The sequence below is a fragment of the Oncorhynchus gorbuscha genome, linkage group LG25 (assembly GCF_021184085.1).
Source record: "Oncorhynchus gorbuscha isolate QuinsamMale2020 ecotype Even-year linkage group LG25, OgorEven_v1.0, whole genome shotgun sequence".
NCBI lineage: Eukaryota > Metazoa > Chordata > Actinopteri > Salmoniformes > Salmonidae > Oncorhynchus > Oncorhynchus gorbuscha.
This window is the reverse complement of record NC_060197.1, coordinates 2530853-2554370: the sequence shown is the minus strand read 5'-3', so window position 1 is coordinate 2554370 and position 23518 is coordinate 2530853. Positions and strand designations below refer to the sequence as shown.

The 23518-nt window shown below is 44.9% G+C and overlaps 1 protein-coding gene across 1 annotated transcript in view; it reads left to right on the top strand.

Moving 5' to 3' along the window:
• The window catches only part of LOC124013588 (ankyrin repeat and sterile alpha motif domain-containing protein 1B-like), a 474760-nt gene that overhangs the window by 272770 nt on the left and 178472 nt on the right, over positions 1–23518 (top strand). The window contains 1 exon segment of the mRNA XM_046327903.1: positions 15692–15845. Coding sequence (XP_046183859.1) covers positions 15692–15845 — 154 coding nt within the window.

Here is a 23518-nt window from a genome sequence, read left to right as displayed (position 1 = left end):
ATAAGTGGAGATAAGTGTGCGTGTGTTTGTGTGTAATTACATTAATTTCTCATGGCTAATATTTATGGGGAATGCATTAAGTGTCAAATCAAGCTTTCAGACATGGAATGCATTAAGTATCAAATCAAGCTTTCAGGCATGGAATGCATTAAGTATCAAACCAAGCTTTCAGACGTGGAATGCATTAAGTATCAAATCAAGCTTTCAGACGTGGAATGCATTAAGTATCAAATCAAGCTTTCAGACATGGAATGCATTAAGTATCAAACCAAGCTTTCAGACATGGAATGCATTAAGTGTCAAATCAAGCTTTCAGACATGGAATGTCAAAACCAAGCTTTCAGACATGGAATGCATTAAGTATCAAATCAAGCTTTCAGACATGGAATGCATTAAGTATGCTTTCAGACATGGAATGCATTAAGTGTCAAATCAAGCTTTCAGACATGGAATGCATTAAGTATCAAACCAAGCTTTCAGACATGGAATGCATTAAGTGTCAAATCAAGCTTTCAGACATGGAATGCATTAAGTATCAAACCAAGCTTTCAGACATGGAATGCATTAAGTGTCAAATCAAGCTTTCAGACATGGAATGCATTAAGTATCAAACCAAGCTTTCAGACGTGGAATGCATTAAGTGTCAAATCAAGCTTTCAGACATGGAATGCATTAAGTATCAAACCAAGCTTTCAGACGTGGAATGCATTAAGTATCAAATCAAGCTTTCAGACAGGGAATGCATTAAGTATCAAATCAAGCTTTCAGACATGGAATGCATTAAGTATCAAACCAAGCTTTCAGACGTGGAATGCATTAAGTATCAAATCAAGCTTTCAGACGTGGAATGCATTAAGTATCAAATCAAGCTATCAGACAGGGAATGCATTAAGTATCAAATCAAGCTTTCAGACAGGGAATGCATTAAGTATGAAACCAAGCTTTCAGACATGGAATGCAACACAATGTGCTTCACAGGAAAACAACAGTGAAGATAAAAATATGTTTACATTACAACAAACATAAGAGGATAAAATATCAAATTAAACTGAATGACTAAAAAGCACCCTAAGGGAAAGCACACTAAGGAAAAGCACCCCAAGGAAAAGCACCCCAAGGAAAAGCACCCTAAGGAAAAGCACCCTAAGGAAAAGCACCCCAAGGAAAAGCACCCCAAGGAAAAGCACCCCAAGGAAAAGCACCCTAAGTAAAAGCAACCTAAGGAAAAGCACCCTAAGGAAAAGCACCCTAAGGAAAAGCACCCTAAGGGAAAGCACCCTAAGGAAAAGCACCCCAAGGAAAAGCACCCTAAGGAAAAGCACCCCAAGGAAAAGCACCCCAAGGGAAAGCACCCCAAGGAAAAGCACCCTAAGGAAAAGCACCCTAAGGAAAAGCACCCTAAGGAAAAGCACCCTAAGGAAAAGCACCCTAAGGGAAAGCACCCTAAGGGAAAGCACCCCAAGGAAAAGCACCCCAAGGAAAAGCACCCCAAGGAAAAGCACCCCAAGGAAAAGCACCCCAAGGGAAAGCACCCTAAGGGAAAGCACACTAAGGAAAAGCACCCTAAGTAAAATCACCCTAAGGAAAAGCACCCTAAGGAAAAGCACCCTAAGGGAAAGCACCCTAAGTAAAAGCACCCTAAGGGAAAGCACCCCAAGGAAAAGCACCCTAAGGGAAAGCACCCCTCCTCTCTATGCCTCTTGGTCCTAGGCTTTGGGATAGTTAAAAGGCTTCCTCTCTATGCCTCTTGGTCCGAGGCTTTGGGATAGTTAAAAGGCTGCCTCTCTATGCCTCTTGGTCCGAGGCTTTGGGATAGTTAAAAGTCTGCCTCTCTATGCCTCTTGGTCCTAGGCTTTGGGATAGTTAAAAGGCTGCCTCTCTATGCCTCTTGGTCCGAGGCTTTGGGATAGTTAAACGGCTGCCTCTCTATGCCTCTTGGTCTGAGGCTTTGGGATAGTTAAAAGGCTGCCTCTCCATACCTCTTGGTCCGAGGCTTTAGGATAGTTAAAAGGCTGCCTCTCCATACCTCTTGGTCAGAGGCTTTGGGATAGTTAAAAGGCTGCCTCTCCATACCTCTTGGTCAGAGGCTTTGGGATAGTTAAAAGGCTGCCTCTCTATGCCTCTTGGTCCGAGGCTTTGGGATAGTTAAACGGCTGCCTCTCTATGCCTCTTGGTCCGAGGCTTTGGGATAGTTAAAAGGCTGCCTCTCCATACCTCTTGGTCCGAGGCTTTAGGATAGTTAAAAGGCTGCCTCTCCATACCTCTTGGTCAGAGGCTTTGGGATAGTTAAAAGGCTGCCTCTCCATACCTCTTGGTCAGAGGCTTTGGGATAGTTAAAAGGCTGCCTCTCCATACCTCTTGGTCAGAGGCTTTGGGATAGTTAAAAGGCTGCCTCTCCATACCTCTTGGTCCGAGGCTTTGGGATAGTTAAAAGGCTGCCTCTCCATACCTCTTGGTCCGAGGCTTTGGGATAGTTAAAAGGCTGCCTCTCCATACCTCTTGGTCCGAGGCTTTGGGATAGTTAAAAGGCTGCCTCTCCATACCTCTTGGTCCGAGGCTTTGGGATAGTTAAAAGGCCAGTAACAGAGGACCTGAGGGACCTACTGGGTACATAAATTAAAAGCATGTCTGACTTGTATTGAGGTGCACAATCGTGGATTGATTTACAAACCAATAGAAATTCATTCTAAAACTCACCAGACAGGAGAGCATTACAGGAGTCAAGCCTGCTTGTAATAAAAGCATGGATGAGTCTCTCTGTATCAGCCTTAGAGAGAAACGGCAACACCGTGGCAATGTTCCTCAAGTGGTAAAAATATATTGGTCACATTCCTAATGTTTGATTCAAAATTGAGTTTAGAATCTAAAATAACACCTCGTTTTTTACCTGGTGTTTTATCTGTCTTGCCCTTGAATTAAAATGTGCCCCCAGATTTTCTCTCTGTGCTTTTGCTCCAACAATAAGTACATTGTTCTTGTCTTGATTTAGCTGGAGGAAGTTGTGAGCCACCCAAGTATTTAAATCACTAATACAGTCTAATAAATGAACCGTAAAGGTAAAATCCTCTGGTAACACAGAAACACAAAGTTGTGTCTGCGTAGCAGTGAAAATCAATGCTGTGCTTTCTGATAATGCTGCCAAGGGGTAACATACAGAAACTGAACAGTACCAGACCCAAAATCGAACGTTATGGAACGCCACAACTCTCGACTGGTTAAATAGGTCTTAAAGGACAAAGAGGAGTTTGGCATCTGTGTTGGCTTTAAGATATTTTTACCTCTTTAAGTAAGGCTGTCTCTGTGATGTGGTGCGCCCGAATACCACATTGGATTTTTTTTTTAAATGCCACAAAAAAAATTGCTGGTTGAAGACCCATTTCTCAAGAATTTTACTTAAGAATGGAAGGTTGGAGATTGGCTGAAAATTGCAGAGAGCTGAAGAATCTAGATGACTTTTCTTCAGAAGGAGCTTCACCATATCAGTTATTAGTGCAGTGGGGAAGGTGCCTGTGAAGTGATTAACAATTGCTTTCACTTCTTCACAAATGCAATTAAAAACGGTTTTGCAGAAGGTGGTGGGGATCGGATCGAGAAGGCAGGTAGAAGGCTTAAGTTGTGATATCACTTTCCTGAGCATGTCTGTGTCAACCAGGGAAAATACATCCATAATGCCATTGCGTGGTAGGCTCGTCAAACAGGTCTTGGTTGACTGATACCCAGCCTAATGTTTATCTTCTCTCTGAAATATGCCGCAAACTCATCACATTTAGATGTAGAGGAAGGTTCACATAGGTTTGCGAGGGTAGGATTTGGTCCATCAATGGTCAGGAAGAGCACTGTCGAATTATTCAGATTAATAGTGATCAAGTTAGAAAAATGAGCCCATCTGGCTCATTTCTAATTGCCTTGTTATACATGACAAGACGCTCTCTCAGAATATCATAAAGGACCTGCAACTTTGACTTTCTTCACTTCCGCTCAATTAAATGTATTAGTTTCCTCCCTCATCTCTGTTTGGACGAGGCCTTTTTCAACTTTACTGGAGCCTTGGCATCAATGGTTGCCTTTTAATTTGCTATTAAAGTTATCAGATAAATCATCACAAGAAGAATGCAGAATAGGTGGTGGAGTGTTGTTCATACACTCAATAACATCTGTATCAATGTCAGAGGTAAGATAGTATTTCTTAATAATGCGTTCAGTATTACACTGCACTATGGGCAATAGGGTAGTAAAAAATATGGAGTGGTGATCAGATAAAGCAACATCACCAAGAGAGGATATGTCAATAGAAAGCCCCTTGGTAATAACCAGGTCCAGAGTGTTGTCGCGGTTATGGGTGAGCCCAGTAGAAAGCCCCTTGGTAATAACCAGGTCCAGAGTGTTGTCGCGGTTATGGGTGAGCCCAGTAGAAAGCCCCTTGGTAATAACCAGGTCCAGAGCGGTTATGGGTTAGAAAGCCCCTTGGTAATAACCAGGTCCAGAGTGTTGTCGCGGTTATGGGTGAGCCCAGTAGAAAGCCCCTTGGTAATAACCAGGTCCAGAGTGTTGTCGCGGTTATGGGTGAGCCCAGTAGAAAGCCCCTTGGTAATAACCAGGTCCAGAGTGTTGTCGCGGTTATGGGTGAGCCCAGTAGAAAGCCCCTTGGTAATAACCAGGTCCAGAGTGTTGTCACGGTTATGGGTGAGCCCAGTAGAAAGCCCCTTGGTAATAACCAGGTCCAGAGTGTTGTCGCGGTTATGGGTGAGCCCAGTAGAAAGCCCCTTGGTAATAACCAGGTCCAGAGTGTTGTCGCGGTTATGGGTGAGCCCAGTAGAAAGCCCCTTGGTAATAACCAGGTCCAGAGTGTTGTCGCGGTTATGGGTGAGCCCGGTAACATGTTAGATAAAGTCCAAAGAGTTCAAAAGATGAATACGTTCGATGGCCTTGGCGTCAGTCTCTTTGTCAACATGAATATTAAAATCGCCCAACACAATGATTTTATCATAGTTCTCAAGGACAATCGAGAATAGTTCAGAGGAATCAGTAAAGCAAGTTGGGCAGTACTTTGGTGGCCTATACAGGTAACTGATGCAAGCAGTAGAATCAGATTTAAAAATCGGCGGGTGTCAGGATTTGGCCAGGGTTGTTCCAGTTTTTGGTCACTAGATGCCCCCATTGTGCCTTTTGACCTTTTGTTTTCCCTTGATCCCCATTATTATTTGCACCTGTGCCTCGTTTCCCCTGATTGTATTTAAACCCTTAGTTTTCCTCAGTTCTTTGCTCTGTGTTTGTATGTTAGCACCCAGCCCTAGTTTTCTGTGAACTCTTGTTGATCTTGGTGGACTCTCTTGTGGAATTCTGTTTTTTGTTCTTGTTTGTTTGTTTTTGAGTATCTTTTGAGGCTTTTTATGCTATACCTTCCACCTTGTGGATTTACCTTTTTGTCTTGGAGGATTACCTTTGTTCTTGTGGAATTCCTTTTGAGGTTTTGGAGTTACATGTTTTCCTGAAGAACTTCACTTTTTACTTCATTAAATACACCGTCTCAAGTACTGCTGTGTCTGCCTCATCTTCTGGGTTCTGCCAACTATTCGTGGCTCAGTTGGTTAAATGACTGTTTCTCACTCCGGAGACCTGGGTTCGTAACCGGGTCCTGACAGCGGGGACTGTGAAGAGACACACGCAGGAACAGCTTGGGGTGGCAGGTGGTTAGTGCGTTGGGCCAGTAACTGAAAGGTTGCGAGATCAAATCCCCGAGCTGAGAAGGTAAAAATATGTTGTTCTGCCCCTGAACAAGGCAGTTAACCCACTGTTTCCCGGTAGGCCGTAATTGTAAATAAGAATTTGTTCTTAACTGACTTGCCTGGCTAAATAAAAAAATAAAAACAAATGACCAGCCATTTCTGTTGGAGTTGATATGGTTTCCAAGTCCTCTGTTGCTTATTCTGACAGGGAGGACTGGATCAGTACCAGACCCTGTCTGTCAGTCTCTATAACAGTTTGATGTTTCTGGGACTGGAGCAATACCAAGCCCTGTCTGTCAGTCTCTATAACAGTTTGCGATGTTGCTGGGACTGGAGCAATACCAAGCCCTGTCTGTCAGTCTCTATAACAGTTTGCGATGTTGCTGGGACTGGAGCAATACCAAGCCCTGTCTGTCGGTCTCTAAAACAGTTTGATGTTGCTGGAAATAATCCTGGAACCCCTGTTGTTAGGGTGAATCCCGTCTCTTTTAAAAAGTGCTGGTTGCTCCCACAGCAAAACAAATTTGTCACAAAAGGAGACATTCCTGTTTCTTCAGGTACTTATTCAGGGCAAAGAGTCAGCTGGAACATCGGTAGCACGGGAGGGAGTATTATCTTCCCTGTGCTTACCGGGGGTCTTAAACATTGTTTCTCCCTCAGTTCCTCAGATTTCTTAAAACGAAGGTAGTTAAAACCTACCTGAGTGACGATGGTGTCAATATTGGAGTAGTAAGCCAGAACTCTGGGCAGGAGAGAGTTGTTGTCATGGACATGGGCTCCTGGGTAACAGTGGACCTTGGTTGGGGACAGACTGAAGGCAGGCCAAAATCTCTCACCATCGAGCTGCCTACAATGATGGTGGTCGTGATGGAATCCGATGGGGAAACGACCTGCTGAACTGTGGTGGCCGTGGGGGGCTGTTGGTATACACCGAGGATCCATGCTGACTCCCGGGGCTGGTAGGTCCGTCTCAAATGGGGCAAAGCTGTTTGCTAGCTGAATCCGATCTTCTCGGATAGATATGTGGCCAGAATGCCTCCCCGATCTCCTACGCCTTGCGCCCATGGGCCATGGAGTTGAACTTAGCATCTGTCCGTTGGATTGGGACGGATCAACGCTGCCTGACACATCAACATGGTCAAGACTTATTGACATATTGATATAACAGAGGCTAAGATGGGGAGAGGTCTGTCCGTAAAATAAAGTGCTGCTCTGCCTTAACAACACGATCAACAAGGCAGGTCCTACAGGCCCTAGTTTGGTCGACCTGGACTACTGTTCAGTCGTGTGGTCAGGTGCCACAAAGAGGGACTTAGGAAAATTACAATTGGCTCAGAACAGGGCAGCACGGCTGGCCCTCAGAACAGGGCAGCACGGCTGGCCCTCAGAAAAGGGCAGCACGGCTGGCCCTCAGAAAAGGGCAGCACGGCTGGCCCTCAGAACAGGGCAGCACGGCTGGCCCTCAGAACAGGGCAGCACGGCTGGCCCTCAGAACAGGACAACACGGCTGGCCCTCAGAACAGGGCAGCACGGCTGGCCCTCAGAACAGGGCAACACGGCTGGCCCTCAGAACAGGGCAACACGGCTGGCCCTCAGAACAGGGCAGCACGGCTGGCCCTCAGAACAGGGCAGCACGGCTGGCCCTCAGAACAGGGCAGCACGGCTGGCCCTTGGATGTACACAGAGAGCAAACATTAATGATATGCATGTCAATCTCTCATGGCTCAAAGTGGAGGAGAGATTGACGGGGTCGGCCTCAAAACTTTAGCTATTGTTAAAAAAACGATTTCATGTAATCTATTTGACAAAAACAACTAACAGAGTGTAGACAGACACTGTTTTGTTGAGCGCTCTGATGACTTTTCATCAAGAAATATGTGATAATGCTTTTTCAGCTCGTATTTATGGTTGGTGTGTGTGTGTGTGTGCGTGTGTGTCCACGCAGGTGTTTGTGAGTGCATATGAGCACACGTTAGTTTGTTTGTGTGTGTATGCATGCTTAACCATGTGTGTGTCATTACTCTCTCATAATCCAAACGACCAACACAGTTATTTTATGATTGTGTTACCATCGCTAATGTTTATGTGCAAAACTATTCATCTTTCCTGGCAGTTCCATGTTAAATATTCATGCATTAGCTAATACAGTTAGCATGCGATTGGTTGCCACTGGCTTATCCTTCTAGTCAAGTCAGCATTTTCTCACAACTCACTGTCTACTGCTAAGGTTCGGTCTCGGCTGGCGTTGCTAATGTCGGCTATGATGCTATTAGACAACGTAATACCGTATTTGCCTATGTGGGTTCTACTTTGCAACTTATGTTCATCAGTAATATGCAATTGACTCCAGATAAGTACACTAAGTTTAAATGTGCAGCTCACTTCACCATTTCCAAGATATCCTTCTAGATACTGTACAGTGCCTATAGAAAGTCCACACCTCCATTTTGTTGCGTTACAAAGTGGGATTGAAATAGATTTAATTGTAATTGTTTTGTCATTGATCTACACATATATATATATATATATTTACAAATGAATAAAACTTAAATAACTAAAATATAGTTGTTGCATAATTACTCTCCCCTTTGTTTATGCAGGCCTAAATTAGTTCAGATGTCAAATTTGGCTTAACAAATCACATGATAAATTATATGGCCTCACTCTGTGTGAAATAATAGTGGTTGCTGTGTTTTTTGAATGACCCCCCTTCTTTTGTCCCCATACATACAACATGGGTAAGTTAAATGGCTGTGATAGGAGAAAATAACCATATTATGCATATGTAGCCTTCTTTAGTGCACTTATTCAAAGGCCCAAGCCATTGTACAAGAAGTCCACTGAGGTTCAAGGAAATATTCAAGAGCGTTGTAGTTTATAATGGTTAATGTCATCTCTCCTTTAAATTATACCTATTTAAATGTTGTGGTTTTGGGGTACAGCAGTGAAAGTGGCATGTTTGGGAACTTTCTCTTCTCTCTAACCCATCTCTCCTCTCCTAGGCATCCCCGTCTACCTCTGTCTCTGTCTCTCTCTTCTCTCTAACCCATCTCTCCTCTCCTAGGCATCCCGTCTACCTCTGTCTCTGTCTCTCTCTTCTCTCTAACCCATCTCTCCTCTCCTAGGCATCCCCGTCTACCCCTGTCTCTGTCTCTCTCTTCTCTCTAACCCATCTCTCCTCTCCTAGGCATCCCCGTCTACCTCTGTCTCTGTCTCTCTCTTCTCTCTAACCCATCTCTCCTCTCCTAGGCATCCCGTCTACCTCTCTCTCTGTCTCTCTCTTCTCTCTAACCCATCTCTCCTCCCCTAGGCATCCCGTCTACCTCTCTCTCTGTCTCTCTCTTCTCTCTAACCCATCTCTCCTCCCCTAGGCATCCCGTCTACCTCTCTCTCTGTCTCTCTCTTCTCTCTAACCCATCTCTCCTCCACTAGGCATCCCGTCTACCTCTCTCTCTGTCTCTCTCTTCTCTCTAACCCATCTCTCCTCCACTAGGCATCCCGTCTACCTCTCTCTCTGTCTCTCTCTTCTCTCTAACCCATCTCTCCTCCACTAGGCATCCCGTCTACCTCTCTCTCTGTCTCTCTCTTCTCTCTAACCCATCTCTCCTCTTCTAGGCATCCCTGTCTATCTATCTCTGCCTCTCTCTCTCTGTCTCTCTCTGTATCTCCCTGCCTCTCTCTCTCCATCTCTCTCTCTCTCTCCCTCTCTCTCTCTCTCTCTGCCTCTCTCTCTCTCTCTCTGCCTCTCTCTCTCTCTCTCTCTCTCTCTCTCTCTCTCTGCCTCTCTCTCTCCATCTCCATCTCTCTCTGGTATGATATAACAGTTGGACCATACAGCCACTCTACAAAGCTCATAAATCCTCTTCCTCTCCACAGAGAGAGGGAGGCCCCTACCACACATACTAAGGGTCCCCACTGCGTCATATATACTTTATGGTCCCTCCTAAAGAGTCATACTGACTGAGTCACCCCAGGCCTTCATAACCAGCTAATATACAACTCGTCATATTTTATGATTCAGCTCTGTTCCTCACAAGTGATAAGGAAGTTGCTGTGGAGGCAGAAATCATCTCCTTGGAAAGGGGCATTTCTGCAGTATATAATCTGCATCACATGATTATACGGATAGCCGCTGGATACTGGTGTCATTGGAGGGCTGAAGAATAAATCAGTGACCTACTTTAGCTAAACGAGGCCTGAAAAACAAGTTAGAGACCTACACTAGCTAAACAAGGCCTGAAAAACAAGTTAGAGACCTACACTAGCTAAACGAGGTCTGAAAAACAAGTTAGAGACCTACACTAGCTAAACAAGGACTGAAGAACAAGTTAGAGACCCACACTAGCTAAACAAGGACTGAAGAACAAGTTAGAGACCTACACTAGCTAAACGAGGTCTGAAAAACAAGTTAGAGACCTACACTAGGTAAACAAGGACTGAAGAACAAGTTAGAGACCTACACTAGCTAAACAAGGACTGAAGAACAAGTTAGAGACCTACACTAACTAATCTGGGGGCGGCAGGGTAGCCTAGTGGTTAGAGCGTTGGACTAGTAACCGAAAGGTTGCAAGTTCGAATCCCCGAGCTGACAAGGTACAAATCTGTCGTTTTGCCCCTGGACAGGCAGTTAACCCACTGTTCCTAGGCCGTCATTGAAAATAAGAATTTGTTCTTAACTGACTTGCCTAGTAAAATAAAGGTAAAACATTTTTTTTTTTTTATCTATCAATATGAGATAATCGCTCCCCTATTATCAGTAGATGTGAGAAAGGACACATGAGAAGGAGTCATGAGAACAAAGGATGTCATGCACACTGTGTCAATCAATCCACAAGCAGATTTCAGATCAGTGTGAGTAGAACCTAATGTGCTCATTGATCAGCGGTGAACATTTTCTCGTGTTCATTTTCTGAATCTCTTGAAGATTTCAGTACATCTCAAACTGTAATATCAAGATTTCGGCTGCAGGGCCTTTCTCAAAACACAAAGGAAAGGGGAACGTTCACTAGAAAAGTTGATCAGTTGGTTGGACCACCTGTCTGAGGTTCTGATGAAGAGGCTGTCCTTGATGCCCTACTCTGGAGACTGCAGATGTTCCGCACTCAGATGACTCAACTGGTTGCTATAGTTACGCCTTGTTAATGAAGAGAAGGTGTGTACAGTATGTTCCAGGAGTAATGAATGCCGATGTCATCACTGTGTCCAAGTTAGGCAGTTCTATCCAGGGAAGAGCTACGGTGGAACGGATAATTCAATGGTAATTAGGATAACTCATCCTTATCGTATTCACCATTGTCATGGTCGTTGTCATCACCATGACCATCATCATCATTTTTGCACTGAAGTAATGGAAATCAAATCAAATCCCAATAGATTAACAGTCTTGATTCTTCATCCATACTCAGACCTGAATAAGCCCTTACTAACTAACAAAATGACCATACACCTGAGTGATATGGATACACCTGAGTGATATGGAGCACTCCCCATGGCTGTGTACCTTGAGGGCCCTGCTCTAGCAGTTTTCTCAAGTCCTTGGGGTTAGTAATGGTGCTCAGGGAAACTGTTTCTGGCACCGGCTCTACTCAGGGAGGCCATGTTGGGGAGGTGGAGTAATTTCCTGAAAGGAGAGGATTTCTCTGGGTTGAGCTCAGTAAGCTAATGCTGAGGTAACTGATTTCTCTAGGATTAGCTGTCCACTGAGTAAAATACCATTCTTAGAGGCTAGCCATCTCACTCTCGCGCTCTCCCTCCGCCCGGCGTGAGGCCAGGAGCGTTGTGTTGTGGGATGGTCTCAGAGGGACTATTGTCCTCTCATGCCCCGTTCCTCTACGATGGTTCTTGACCACCGACCCCCTCCTCTAATCAAATATGAGGAAATGCCAGTAAATTACAGCGTCCTTCAGTTCTGCTGCAGTCTAAACTGCTTGGTCTGTCTGTTAGGCAGGGATAGGGGAGCGAGGGAAAGTGGAGTGGGTTAGCGAGAGAGAGGGAGAGACTGTTTGCACAGTGCTCAGGGGACAGAAACCAGGAGGAGTGGGATATGTGGAATGAGAGAGGGAGGAAGAGAGACTGAATGAAAAAAGTGGCTGATCTGTTTTGCACTTTATTGTTGTATTATTTTGGTCAAGACATGAAAAAATAAGATAAACTTTTTGAAGAGAACCTGTAAGTCTGCAAGCACACACACAGAACACAACCTGAGAGATGTCAGTCGGGTCGGAGTCACATGTCCTTCAGGATAGTAGCTCCAGTGACGTGACTGTAGTCACACACACACATACACACACACACAGAACACAACCTGAGAGATGTCAGTCGGGTCGGAGTCACATGTCCTTCAGGATAGTAGCATACACACACACACAGAACACAACCAGAGATGACGTGACTGTAGTCACACACACACACACATACACACACACACACACAGAACACAACCTGAGAGATGTCAGTCGGGTCGGAGTCACATGTCCTTCAGGATAGTAGCTCCAGGGACGTGACTGTAGTATCAACAGATTTCCTATTTGGGTTACCGGCCTGACACACACACACACACACACACACACACACACACACACACACACACACACACACACACACACACACACACACACACACACACACACACACACACACACACACACACACACACACACACACACACACACACACACACACACACACACACACACACACACACACACACACACACACACACACACACACACACACACACACACACACACACACACACACACACACACACTGCTAAGAGACTACTAATTAGTGGCCGGAGGAGGACTCTTTTTGTCTGTTCCCTTCCTGTGGCAGACACACAAGTTCCTCTGTGTCCTATCTCTCCACATATAAAGAGAGAGAGGGAAAGAGAGGAAGTGTGTGTTTAAGACACCGTCTTGTTTGGATATGGAGCTCATTGCGTGAACCTACTCAACCTTCTCACCCCCTACACCAGGAAGTGGAGGTGGGATCAACTATTAACAGGTAACACAAACTGCCTTAGCCCCTCTAAGTTGACTTGGTATGCAGATGGTGGTGTGGCGTCTCTGGTGCGCCGGCCTTTTACACACTTTCTGATTGAGTGGGAGTCTGGAGAGGTGGGGACTGGAGGACTAAAGTGCCTGGTAGTAGAGAATGGCTCTCGCTTTGAGTTGAATGACTTTACCTATTTAGATAGAACAAATAGAAGAAAATTGTGTTTGAGAGAGAGACAGGGAGACCGAAAAGAGAGGGAGGAAATCCCTGCTTCAAACCCACTTGTAGCATACTTCCTTCCTCTGAACCAGCCCTTTTCTCTAACTCATTTTACACCCTCCTTTCCTCTGGATTCAGTAAAACTGTTGTAGTTACTCTGAAGTAAGTTGGAGTCACTAGGCTTTCATCTTTTTCATCTCTCTTTCTCTGGTTCTCTCACCGCTGCTCTCGTCTGTTTTATTCTCTCCGTAGTAAGTTTGGAGTTCCTCCACTGCCCCTCTCCCTGAGATGGATGGGTGGATGGGAGAGAGGGAGAGGAGGAGAGGGAGAGGCTGGGGTGCTGGTGTGTTCTTTACACAGGCAGACGAGTAAACTTGAGGGTTGAAGAGGAAAAGAGAGAGAATAAAAAGCCAGAGAATGAGATTTGGTTTGTAGATTTGGTTTGTAGATTTAGATTTCAGAGAGAGAGAGAGAGAGAGAGAGAGAGAGAGAGAGAGAGAGAGAGAGAGAGAGAGAGAGAGAGAGAGAGAGAGAGAGAGAGAGAGAGAGAGAGAGAGAGAGAGAGAGAGAGAGAGAGAGAGAGAGAGAGAGAGAGAGAGAGAGAGAGAGAGAGAGAGAGAGAGAGAGAGAGCGAACGAGACAGAGAGAGAGAGAGAGAACGAGAGAGAGAGAGAGAGAGAGAGAGAATGTGAAATAAGAACAGACAGAGTGGGAGAAAAGTGATGAAAGGGATATTGTGACAGCGAGGGAACATGATGTACATTAGGAAGTCAGAGAGGATAGAGAATGAGAAAAGAGAGAGATGGTTTGATGTGGAAGATAAAGACAGGCATTCCTGTCTTCTCCCTCTGGACCACTGCACCCAGAGATGGGTTACACAAAGAACCCAAGTTGTCTAATAAGCCCCAGAAGGGGAACCCATGACAGCTCCAGAGAAAGGTTGCGTCCCAATTGGCACCCCGTTTCCTTTATAGTGCACTACTTTTGACCAGGGCATTAGGGCACTATTTCGGTAATATGATGCCATTTGGGACAGTTTCTCTTGGGTTCTTCATCTATCAGGAAATCCCAGTATAAAGGGTGTTGGCTGTAACTGATAAGGGGACTCAATTCGCAGAGCCACAGTTTTTGTCTCAAGTTTTTTATGGAGTGTAATTACTTCTGATGACTGTAAACATATTGACGTGAAATGTTAACCCATACCATACTATTACTGTCTGAAACCACGTGTGACATCACTGGCTGGTACTTGTGCTAGAGTAATGTGACTCAATTCAATAGACCTGCTGGTCTTTTGTGTACGTGTGCAACACATGTGTGTGTGTGTGTGTGTGTGTGTGTGTGTGTGTGTGTGTGTGTGTGTGTGTGTGTGTGTGTGTGTGTGTGTGTGTGTGTGTGTGTGTGTGTGTGTGTGTGTGTGTGTGTGATTGTGTGTCTGAGCAACATGTGGTTGTGTGTGTCTGTGCAACACGTGTGTGTGGTTGTGTCAGTGCAACACGTGGGTGTGTGAGAAAAGGAGCACACAGACTGAAGTTTTATGTTAGCTACTGTAATACGACACATTGAGTAGTGAACGTGTGTGTGTGTGTGTACACGGGACAGATTATCTAGGGAGTGATCATTCAATCAAAGACGATGATTAATCTTCTCTGCATGCGTTCAGTGTGTGATTGATGGCCCAGTGGTGTCTGGGTAATGTGGTAGACAATGAGGTCGGAGAGGAGCGGGGAGTCGATAGGGTTCAGGGGAAATTAACACACCAGGGGTGAGTCATGGACATCGCCACGGCGGTACCACGGCAACCAAATATGGTGGGGTGACCCGGGCGACGTCTCAATAATGATGATGGAGTGGTGCATTATGGGAAACACAGGCATCTATTGCCCATGCGTCTCTGTTGAGAAATGTCTGCCTTTCCTGCGGACTCTATTGCTCACTGTTGTTTTCCTTTGGCATGGGTGCACATATGCCATTTAGACAGGGACATTTAGTTCCAAGGGTTTCTCTGTCAACCCGCTGGGTCTCAACCTTTCATACTGTCACAGGAATAGAACAACATGAAACTGGTTGCACACAGGACATCAGCCATTTTGGCTCAGTTGCAATGGAGTCATGGAGGGACGATCTCATGGTTTCTTCTATTTTGACTTGAAGGGAGCAACACCACACTATTTTTCTCAGAAACCGCACTTGAGGCCATCATGCTTTCTGGTTTTTCCCTATGTCATGTGACGGGCCAGAGGCCTCAGCGAGGGTGATGGTTATCTCCTCTCAGTAGTAGAGGGGGACCCTGGGATATGTGGTCTCCAGTCTTTCTACTATATCAACATCTGGTTACACAGGGTTATAAAGAAAGAGAAGAATAAAACATACTGTCACAGTTTTGCCTAATAGCTTTTTTTGTTTGTTGCTAAATCTGTGTATTTTGTGTGTTTTCCTCTATATGGTCTGGGCTTATTAAATCAACTGCAGTACAATCAACTCCCTAGATTCAGCAGGGGAGCAGGCCGGAACAGTGTTTGAATGGAACCGTGTCCTTGAGGTGGATGAGTTATGATGATGGGTTGTTTGTGTGATCTGATGGTACCAAGGGCAGTAAACAAACACTGCTAATCCAATGTTCAAGGTTGTACATTGAACATTGACCGTGCTTGTCAATGTACATACAAACAAATATTCTGTCGTTTCCACACGTGAAACTACCCACAACATTCTCACGCTCTCCCTCCCTCCCTCCCTCCCCATATCAGGACTCGAGGCGCTCGGCGGAGATCGTACCATCGCCCTCCCTTGACGTGTTCTTACCGGAGGATGAGGACAATCCGTATGAGTCCGTCACCACCGCCGTGACCCACAAGCCCTGCTCGCTGGACATCAGCCTCTTCAACGCCTGCCCTCTCAACGGTAAGGACACACTCAGACCACCTGTTTAACAACCTCTGTATACTACATTCACCTCCGTCACCGTTGTCAGTACCCGCATTACTGTACATTTTGAATATATATATACTACCGGTCAAAAGACCACCTACTTATTCAAGGGTTCTTCTTTATTTGTACTATTTTCTACATTGTAGAATAATAGTGAAGACATAATCTATGAAATAACACATGGAATCATGTAGTCAACGAAAAAGTTGACTACAAATAGCCATCCTTTGCCTTGATGACAGCTTTGCACACTCTTGGCATTCTCTCAACCAGTTTCATGAGGTAGTCACCTGGAATGCATTTCAATTAACAGGTGTGCCTTGTTCATTTGTGGAATTTCTTTACGACTTAATGCGTTTGAGCCAATCAGTTGTGTTGTGACAAGGTAGGGGTGGTATACAGAAGATAGCACTGTTTGGTAAAATATCAAGTCCATATTATTGCAAGAACAGCTCAAAAAAGCAAAGCGAAACGACAATCCATCATTACTTTAAGACATGAAGGTCAGTCAATACAGAAAATGTCAAGAACTTTGAAAGTTTCTACAAGTGCGGTCACAAAAACCATCAAGCGCTATAATGAAACTGGGACCATCACAGGAAAGGAAGACCCAGAGTTACCTCTGCTGCAGAGGATAAGTTAATTAGAGTTAACAGCCTCAGAAATTGCAGCCCAAATAAATGCTTCATAGAGTTCTATATGTGTAATTGCATAGTTGTGATGTGTTCACTGTTATTCTACAATGCAGAAATAGTACAAATAAAGAAGAACCCTGGAATGAGTAGGTGTGTTCTAACGTTTGACCGGTACTGTATATAATGAAGTAATTACAGGAACAACGATGGTCATCTCCGTAACTACAGTCACCTCCGTTACCATCGTCTGCAGTTACTGCTGTCTGCACGATCACAGCTGTTGGATTTGAATAAAAGAGATCTGGACTCCGTGATGTTTCATACTGTAGGATATCTGAAGATCAAGATTAACCCAAACTGTCACGCAGTCACCACTCAGCAGCGGGTCCACGTTCTCGTTGTCATTGATACCATATCCGCTCTGTCAGTGTGTGATCAGATGTTTGAAGAGGGCATAGAACTCCTTAGAACGAGGGTATAGAACTCCTTAGAACGAGGGCATAGAACTCTTTAGAACTCCTTTCAGAAGCCGTCGCAGCACAGTGCCCAGCGTTCTCATTTTACTCTCTACCAATACCATGGTGGGCTACACCACGGGTTGTCCTGGCAACTGTGCCTCTACCACACTCCCAGTAAAAAAGGTGGTGAGTCAGCGGTGGGTTGTCATGGTAACTGTGGTTGAATCACTCCTGGTGAGAGTTAGGCTGTTTGGTTGGTTGTATTTTGCTGTGTGATTGACGTCTAATGGGTGAAGGAAACCTACATGCAGTTGTATACATCTCTGGTGTGTGTGGAGCTTCTTCATTTCAGTCTACAAGGACAGTCACTCTGAGTCACTCCACACAGACATAGACTGACTGCCTGCCTGCCTTCCTTCCTTTCTTCTGAGATGAGATTTCTCCAGGGGTCAGCTCCGGATAAGTGCTAACTAAACTAATCAGAGGAGGGCTGGGGGGAATCAGGGATTCCTGCATTTAGCCCAATCACTCAGATCTGTAATGAGACATGACTGTGAGCCACTCACACTCTCTCTTTTCTGGAGAGAGAAAAGAAACAAGAGACAGAGTGAGAGAGTGTGAGAGAGAGACATGGAGAGAAAGCGAGAGATAGAGAGAAGGAGCGACCGAAAGAGTGCGAGAGAGACATGGAGAGAAAGCGAGAGTTAGAGAGAAGGAGAGACCGAAAGAGTGTGAGAGAGACATGGAGAGAAAGCGAGAGATAGAGAGAAGGAGAGACCGAAAGAGTGCGAGAGAGACATGGAACAAGGGGAAGAGCCCAGTCTGGGGCTGAACATTTCTCTGGTATTTTACAAATGATCCATCCCAAGAATAAATCACTTTTCTCCTGGATAACCCTGTTTTTCCTGACAAAATTGGAAGTGTATAAAGCACATCAATATGTCTGGAATTGATTAGAGTTTTGATCAGCATGAAAATTCAAGCCTGATGCTACCTGAGCCTGATTTTTTATTTATTTTTTATTTCACCTTTATTTAACCAGGTAGGCAAGTTGAGAACAAGTTCTCATTTACAATTGCGACCTGGCCAAGATAAAGCAAAGCAGTTTGACAGATACAACGACACAGAGTTACACATGGAGTAAAACAAACATACAGTCAATAATACAGTATAAACAAGTTTATATACGATGTGAGCAAATGAGGTGAGATAAGGGAGGTAAAGGCAAAAAAAGGCCATGGTGGTGAAATAAATACAATATAGCAAGTAAAACACTGGAATGGTAGATTTGCAATGGAAGAATGTTCAAAGTAGAAATAAAAATAATGGGGTGCAAAGGAGCAAAATAAATAAATTAAATACAGTAGGGAAAGAGATAGTTGTTTGGGCTAAATTATAGGTGGGCTATGTACAGGTGCAGTAATCTGTGAGCTGCTCTGACAGTTGGTGCTTAAAGCTAGTGGAGGAGATAAGTGTTTCCAGTTTCAGAGATGTTTGTAGTTCGTTCCAGTCATTGGCAGCAGAGAACTGGAAGGAGAGGCGGCCAAAGAAATAATTGGTTTTGGGGGTGACTAGAGAGATATACCTGCTGGAGCGTGTGCTACAGGTGGGAGATGCTATGGTGACCAGCGAGCTGATATAAGGGGGTTCTTTACCTAGCAGGTTCTTGTAGATGACATGGAGCCAGTGGGTTTGGCGACAAGTATGAAGCGAGGGCCAGCCAACGAGAGCGTACAGGTCGCAATGGTGGGTAGTATATGGGGCTTTGGTGACACAACGGATTGCACTGATAAGCCATACATTAAAGACATTTTATAAACCATACATTAAAGACATTTTATGATCCCAAGCACAAAACAACTTGAATGATTTTTCCATTATCCAATACATAGCCTATGATATACAGTATAGGCTACCGCACATTTCGCACGACAGAAAAACAAAGCCCTTAGATGTAGCTAGCTATAGTGCATTCGGAAAGTATTCAGACCCCTTGACTTTGTCCACATTTTGGTACGTTACAGCTTTTATTTTAAAATGTATTGCATTGACAACAGGTTTACAATTGAAAACAGGTTTTTAGAAATGTTTGCAAATGTATGAAACATAAAAAACAGATACATTATTTACAGTAGTAAGTATTCAGACCCTTTGCTATGAGACTCGAAACTGAGCTCAGGTGCATCCTGTTTCCATTGACCATCCTTGAGATGTTTCTACAACTTGATTGTAGTTCACCTGTGGTAAATTCAATTGATTGGACATGGTTTGGAAAGGCACACACCTGTCTATATAAGGTCCCACAGTTGACCGTGCATGTCAGAGTAAAAACCAAGCCATGAGGTCAAAGGAATTGTCCATGGAGCTCAGAGAAAGGATTGGGTCGAGGCACAGATCTGGGGAAGGGTACCAAAACATTTCTGCAGCATTGAAGGTCCCCAAGAACACAGTGGCCTCCATCATTTTTAAATGGAAGAAGTTTGAAACCACCAATAATCTTCCTAGAGCTGGCCACTCGGCCAAACTGACCAATTGGGGGAGAAGGGCCTTGGTCAGGGAGGTGACCAAGAACCAATGGTCACTCTGACAGAGCTCCAGAGATCCTCTGTGTAGATGGTTGTCCTTCTGGAAGGTTCTCTCATCTCTGCAGCACTCCACCAATCAGGCCTTTTTGGTAGAGTGGCCAGACCGAAGCCACTCCTGAGTAAAAGACGCATGACAACCCACTTGGAGTTTACCAAAGGCACTTAAAGACTCTCAGACCATGAGAAATTTTCTGGTCTGATGAAACCAAGATTGAACTCTATTCCACATGTTGTGTTACCGCCTGAATTCAAAATGTATTAAATATATATTTTTTCACACCCATCTACAACACAATATGACAAAGTGAAAACATGTTTTGAAATGTAAAACATGTATTGAAAATGAAATACAGAAATATCTGATTTACATAAGTATTCACACCCCTACTCTGTAGAAGCACCTTTGGCAGCGATTTTTTTTTTGAACCTTTATTTAACTAGGCAAGTCAGTTAAGAACAAATTCTTATTTACAATGACAGCCTACCCAGGCCAAACCCAGATGATACTGGGCCACCCTATGGGACTCCCAATCACGGCCGGATGTGAGCCTGGATTTGAACCAGGCACTGCAGTGATGCCTCTTGCACTGAGGTGCAGGGTCTTAGACTACAGCTGTGAGTCGTTCTGGGTAAGTCTCTAAGAACTTTCCACACCTGGATTGTGCAACATTTACCTATGACTATTTTCAACATTCTTCAAGCTCTGTCAAATTGGTTGTTGATCATTGCTAGACAACCATTTTTAGATCTTGCCGTAGATTTTCTAGTAGATTCTTGAACAGAATGATCTATTTTGGATGCAATTTGAATGGAATTGAGAGAGAGAGAGAGAGAGAGAGAGAGAGAGAGAGAGAGAGAGAGAGAGGGAGAGGGAGAGAGGCAGAGAGAGAGAGGCAGAGAGAGAGAGGCAGAGAGAGAGAGGCAGAGAGAGAGAGGCAGAGAGAGAGAGGCAGAGAGAGAGAGAGGCAGAGAGAGAGAGAGGCAGAGAGAGAGAGAGCAGAGAGAGAGAGAGGGAGAGGCAGAGAGAGAGAGAGAGAGAGAGGCAGAGAGAGAGAGAGAGAGAGAGAGAGAGAGGCAGAGAGAGAGGGAGAGAGGCAGAGAGAGAGAGAGAGAGGGGAGAGAGAGAGAGAGAGAGAGAGGGAGAGAGAGAGAGAGAGGGAGAGAGAGAGGCAGAGAGAGAGGCAGAGAGAGAGAGGCAGAGAGAGAGAGGCAGAGAGAGAGAGAGGCAGAGAGAGAGAGGCAGAGAGAGAGGCAGAGAGAGAGAGGCAGAGAGAGAGAGGCAGAGAGAGAGAGGCAGAGAGAGAGAGAGAGAGGCAGAGAGAGAGAGAGAGAGAGAGAGAGAGAGAGAGAGAGAGAGAGAGAGAGAGAGAGAGAGAGAGAGAGAGAGAGAGAGAGAGAGAGAGAGAGGCAGAGAGAGAGAGAGGCAGAGAGAGAGAGAGGCAGAGAGAGAGAGAGGCAGAGCAGAGAGAGAGAGAGAGAGAGAGAGAGAGAGAGAGAGAGAGAGAGAGAGAGAGAGAGAGAGAGGCAGAGAGAGAGAGAGAGAGGCAGAGAGAGAGAGAGAGAGAGGCAGAGAGAGAGAGAGAGAGGCAGAGAGAGAGAGAGAGAGAGAGGCAGAGAGAGAGATAGAGGCAGAGAGAGAGAGAGAGAGGCAGAGAGAGCGAGAGAGGCAGAGAGAGAGAGAGAGGCAGAGAGAGAGAGAGAGAGAGACTGCGAGAGAGTGCTCACATGCACTCCAATTTAACGCAATGATATTCGAGTGATCGGCTGAAAAGAAAATAAGGTGACCCCCGAAAGCCAGATGAAGATGTGTAAATTTGACACGCATTCAGTCTTTATATTACTGTAGCATAGACTATGTTGGAGGAAATGTAGACCTACCTGTCACAAGATAAAAAGTTGCCATGATGAGAAACACGCATTGTAAACTGCTCTCCGTACTGAGATGCGCTGTCTGTCCCCAGCCTGAGCGTTGATGATTGATCATGCAGAGAGAAGGCTGTAGAGAAGCTAGATTGAGACATGGCACATCATTTAATAGTTCCATTTCATGCTGATCATAGAAATCATTTATTATAATATACCGTTTCCTCGCAGTTATATATCCAGGGAAAAGAGAGTGGAGTTTGGACAGGAAATCTCAGTAACCCGGTTCCCAGTATTCAACCCTAGCCCAGTCACATGCTGTCCTATGCTGCAGTTAGTTGGCAGCGCAACAGACAGTAGCAGCTTTAAAGGAAACCTACATGTCCTATACTGTAGAGTTAGCTGGCAGCACAACAGGCAGATCTATCTCCTTACTGTCCGCTACTGCAGACCTTCCTGGCTGGGGAATAGGGACTACTAACTTGTCCTCAGAGATGATGACTAAGTCAGTAGCGTGCACCAAAAATAACCATGCTGTCTCACAGTATGCATTATGTCTTAGCCTTGCAGTTTCCCCTGTCAGTGTATCTAGAGAGAGAGAAGGCTGCAGAAAGCATCCAGATGTGGCTGCAGAAGCACATAGGCTACACATACTGCATAATGAAACCTCTTCAGCACAACAGGAAGTGTCAATGGGGGGAAGACACAGCACAGTAGCAATCTGTTCCCATGCAGTTACATTTAGCAAACAGCTAGAATAGTAAGGGACTCTTATATACTGTATAATGTAACAGCGAATAAAGGAGCCCACAGACAGGGATATTATGGGTCTTTTGAAAGCAAGGTGTCTTAATATAATGGCAATGAGGCTTCGAGGCCTGCAATCACGTACAGGGCGGGAGACAGACGGCTAGCTATCACCGCTAAGTGGTTAGCGGTAATAGCTATCGACTCCCAGGGTAAACACATGGGCCACTGCAGTCACACACATACACACACACACACACACACCAAATACACACACACACACACCAGAAAATGCTTCTTGACACACACAAACTTTCACTTTCAATTGACCCTCCCACAGCATCTACTCCTCCCTTCCTCCGATCCAATGCTTCCACTCCTCTCTGCTCCCCCTCCTTTATCCTCCTTCCCTTCTTTCCCTGAAGCTAAAGCAAAGATGTCGTTCTGTTCCAGTCCATTTCCCCCCGTGATGAAGCTCTGGAGGTGACATTTGGGTAATTGTGCTCAGACTAACCAACGACAACACGAAATAAGAAGCACAACTAACTCTCCAGGCTCTGCCATTAGAACAGTCACGCCCCATTGAGTATGGGCAAGGGGGCAAGGAGGGGTGGGGTGTGGGAGGAATCGTGAGGCATACACACACGTTACACACACACACACACTTTCACTCCTCCCTCCCGCGCTCTGAGATTTTCCCCGCCACTTGTTGGCAGCCATTTTGTTTGAATCATTAATGAGGAGTGGTGAACTGCTCATGAATATTCACATCTAATTGACCAACCACCTGTGTTCATGCATACAGAGTCAACACCATATCTCTCTAGAGTCAGAGGCTGGGGTTGTGGAATACTACCAAGATGGATATTATTATCAGTATGGAAAGGCTGAACACAGTCAAATTATCATAAGACCAAACGGTAGGAGACAGATGGTACAATATGCTTTTCATATCAAGAGGGCAGACAAGGTTTGAACACAGCCTATACAATATTACTAGGCTAATAACTCTGCTTCTACTGAGCAAAAAAATATCAACTCAAAATCTTGAAGTACCTAAGGTATACTTGGATCGGGGTTGAAGTATTTATGACAGTCAGCTGTTTGTTCATAAGTTGATTAGTTGAAGCAGTTGTTGTTGTTAGTTAGTGCAAGGCTGGAACAAAACCATACACACCCTGTGGGTCTCCAGCAATTGTTCAATTATAAAAATAAAAATAAACATCAAAATGGTTGGGATAAAGCCTCTGCAAACTTTTAGCTCAAGGCTTATTCCTTCAGCGGCTGATCCTGGCTTGAAACATTGTTTTTGTTTACTAGGTTACTCACAAGAAAACTTCCAAATCCATTCTGAAAAC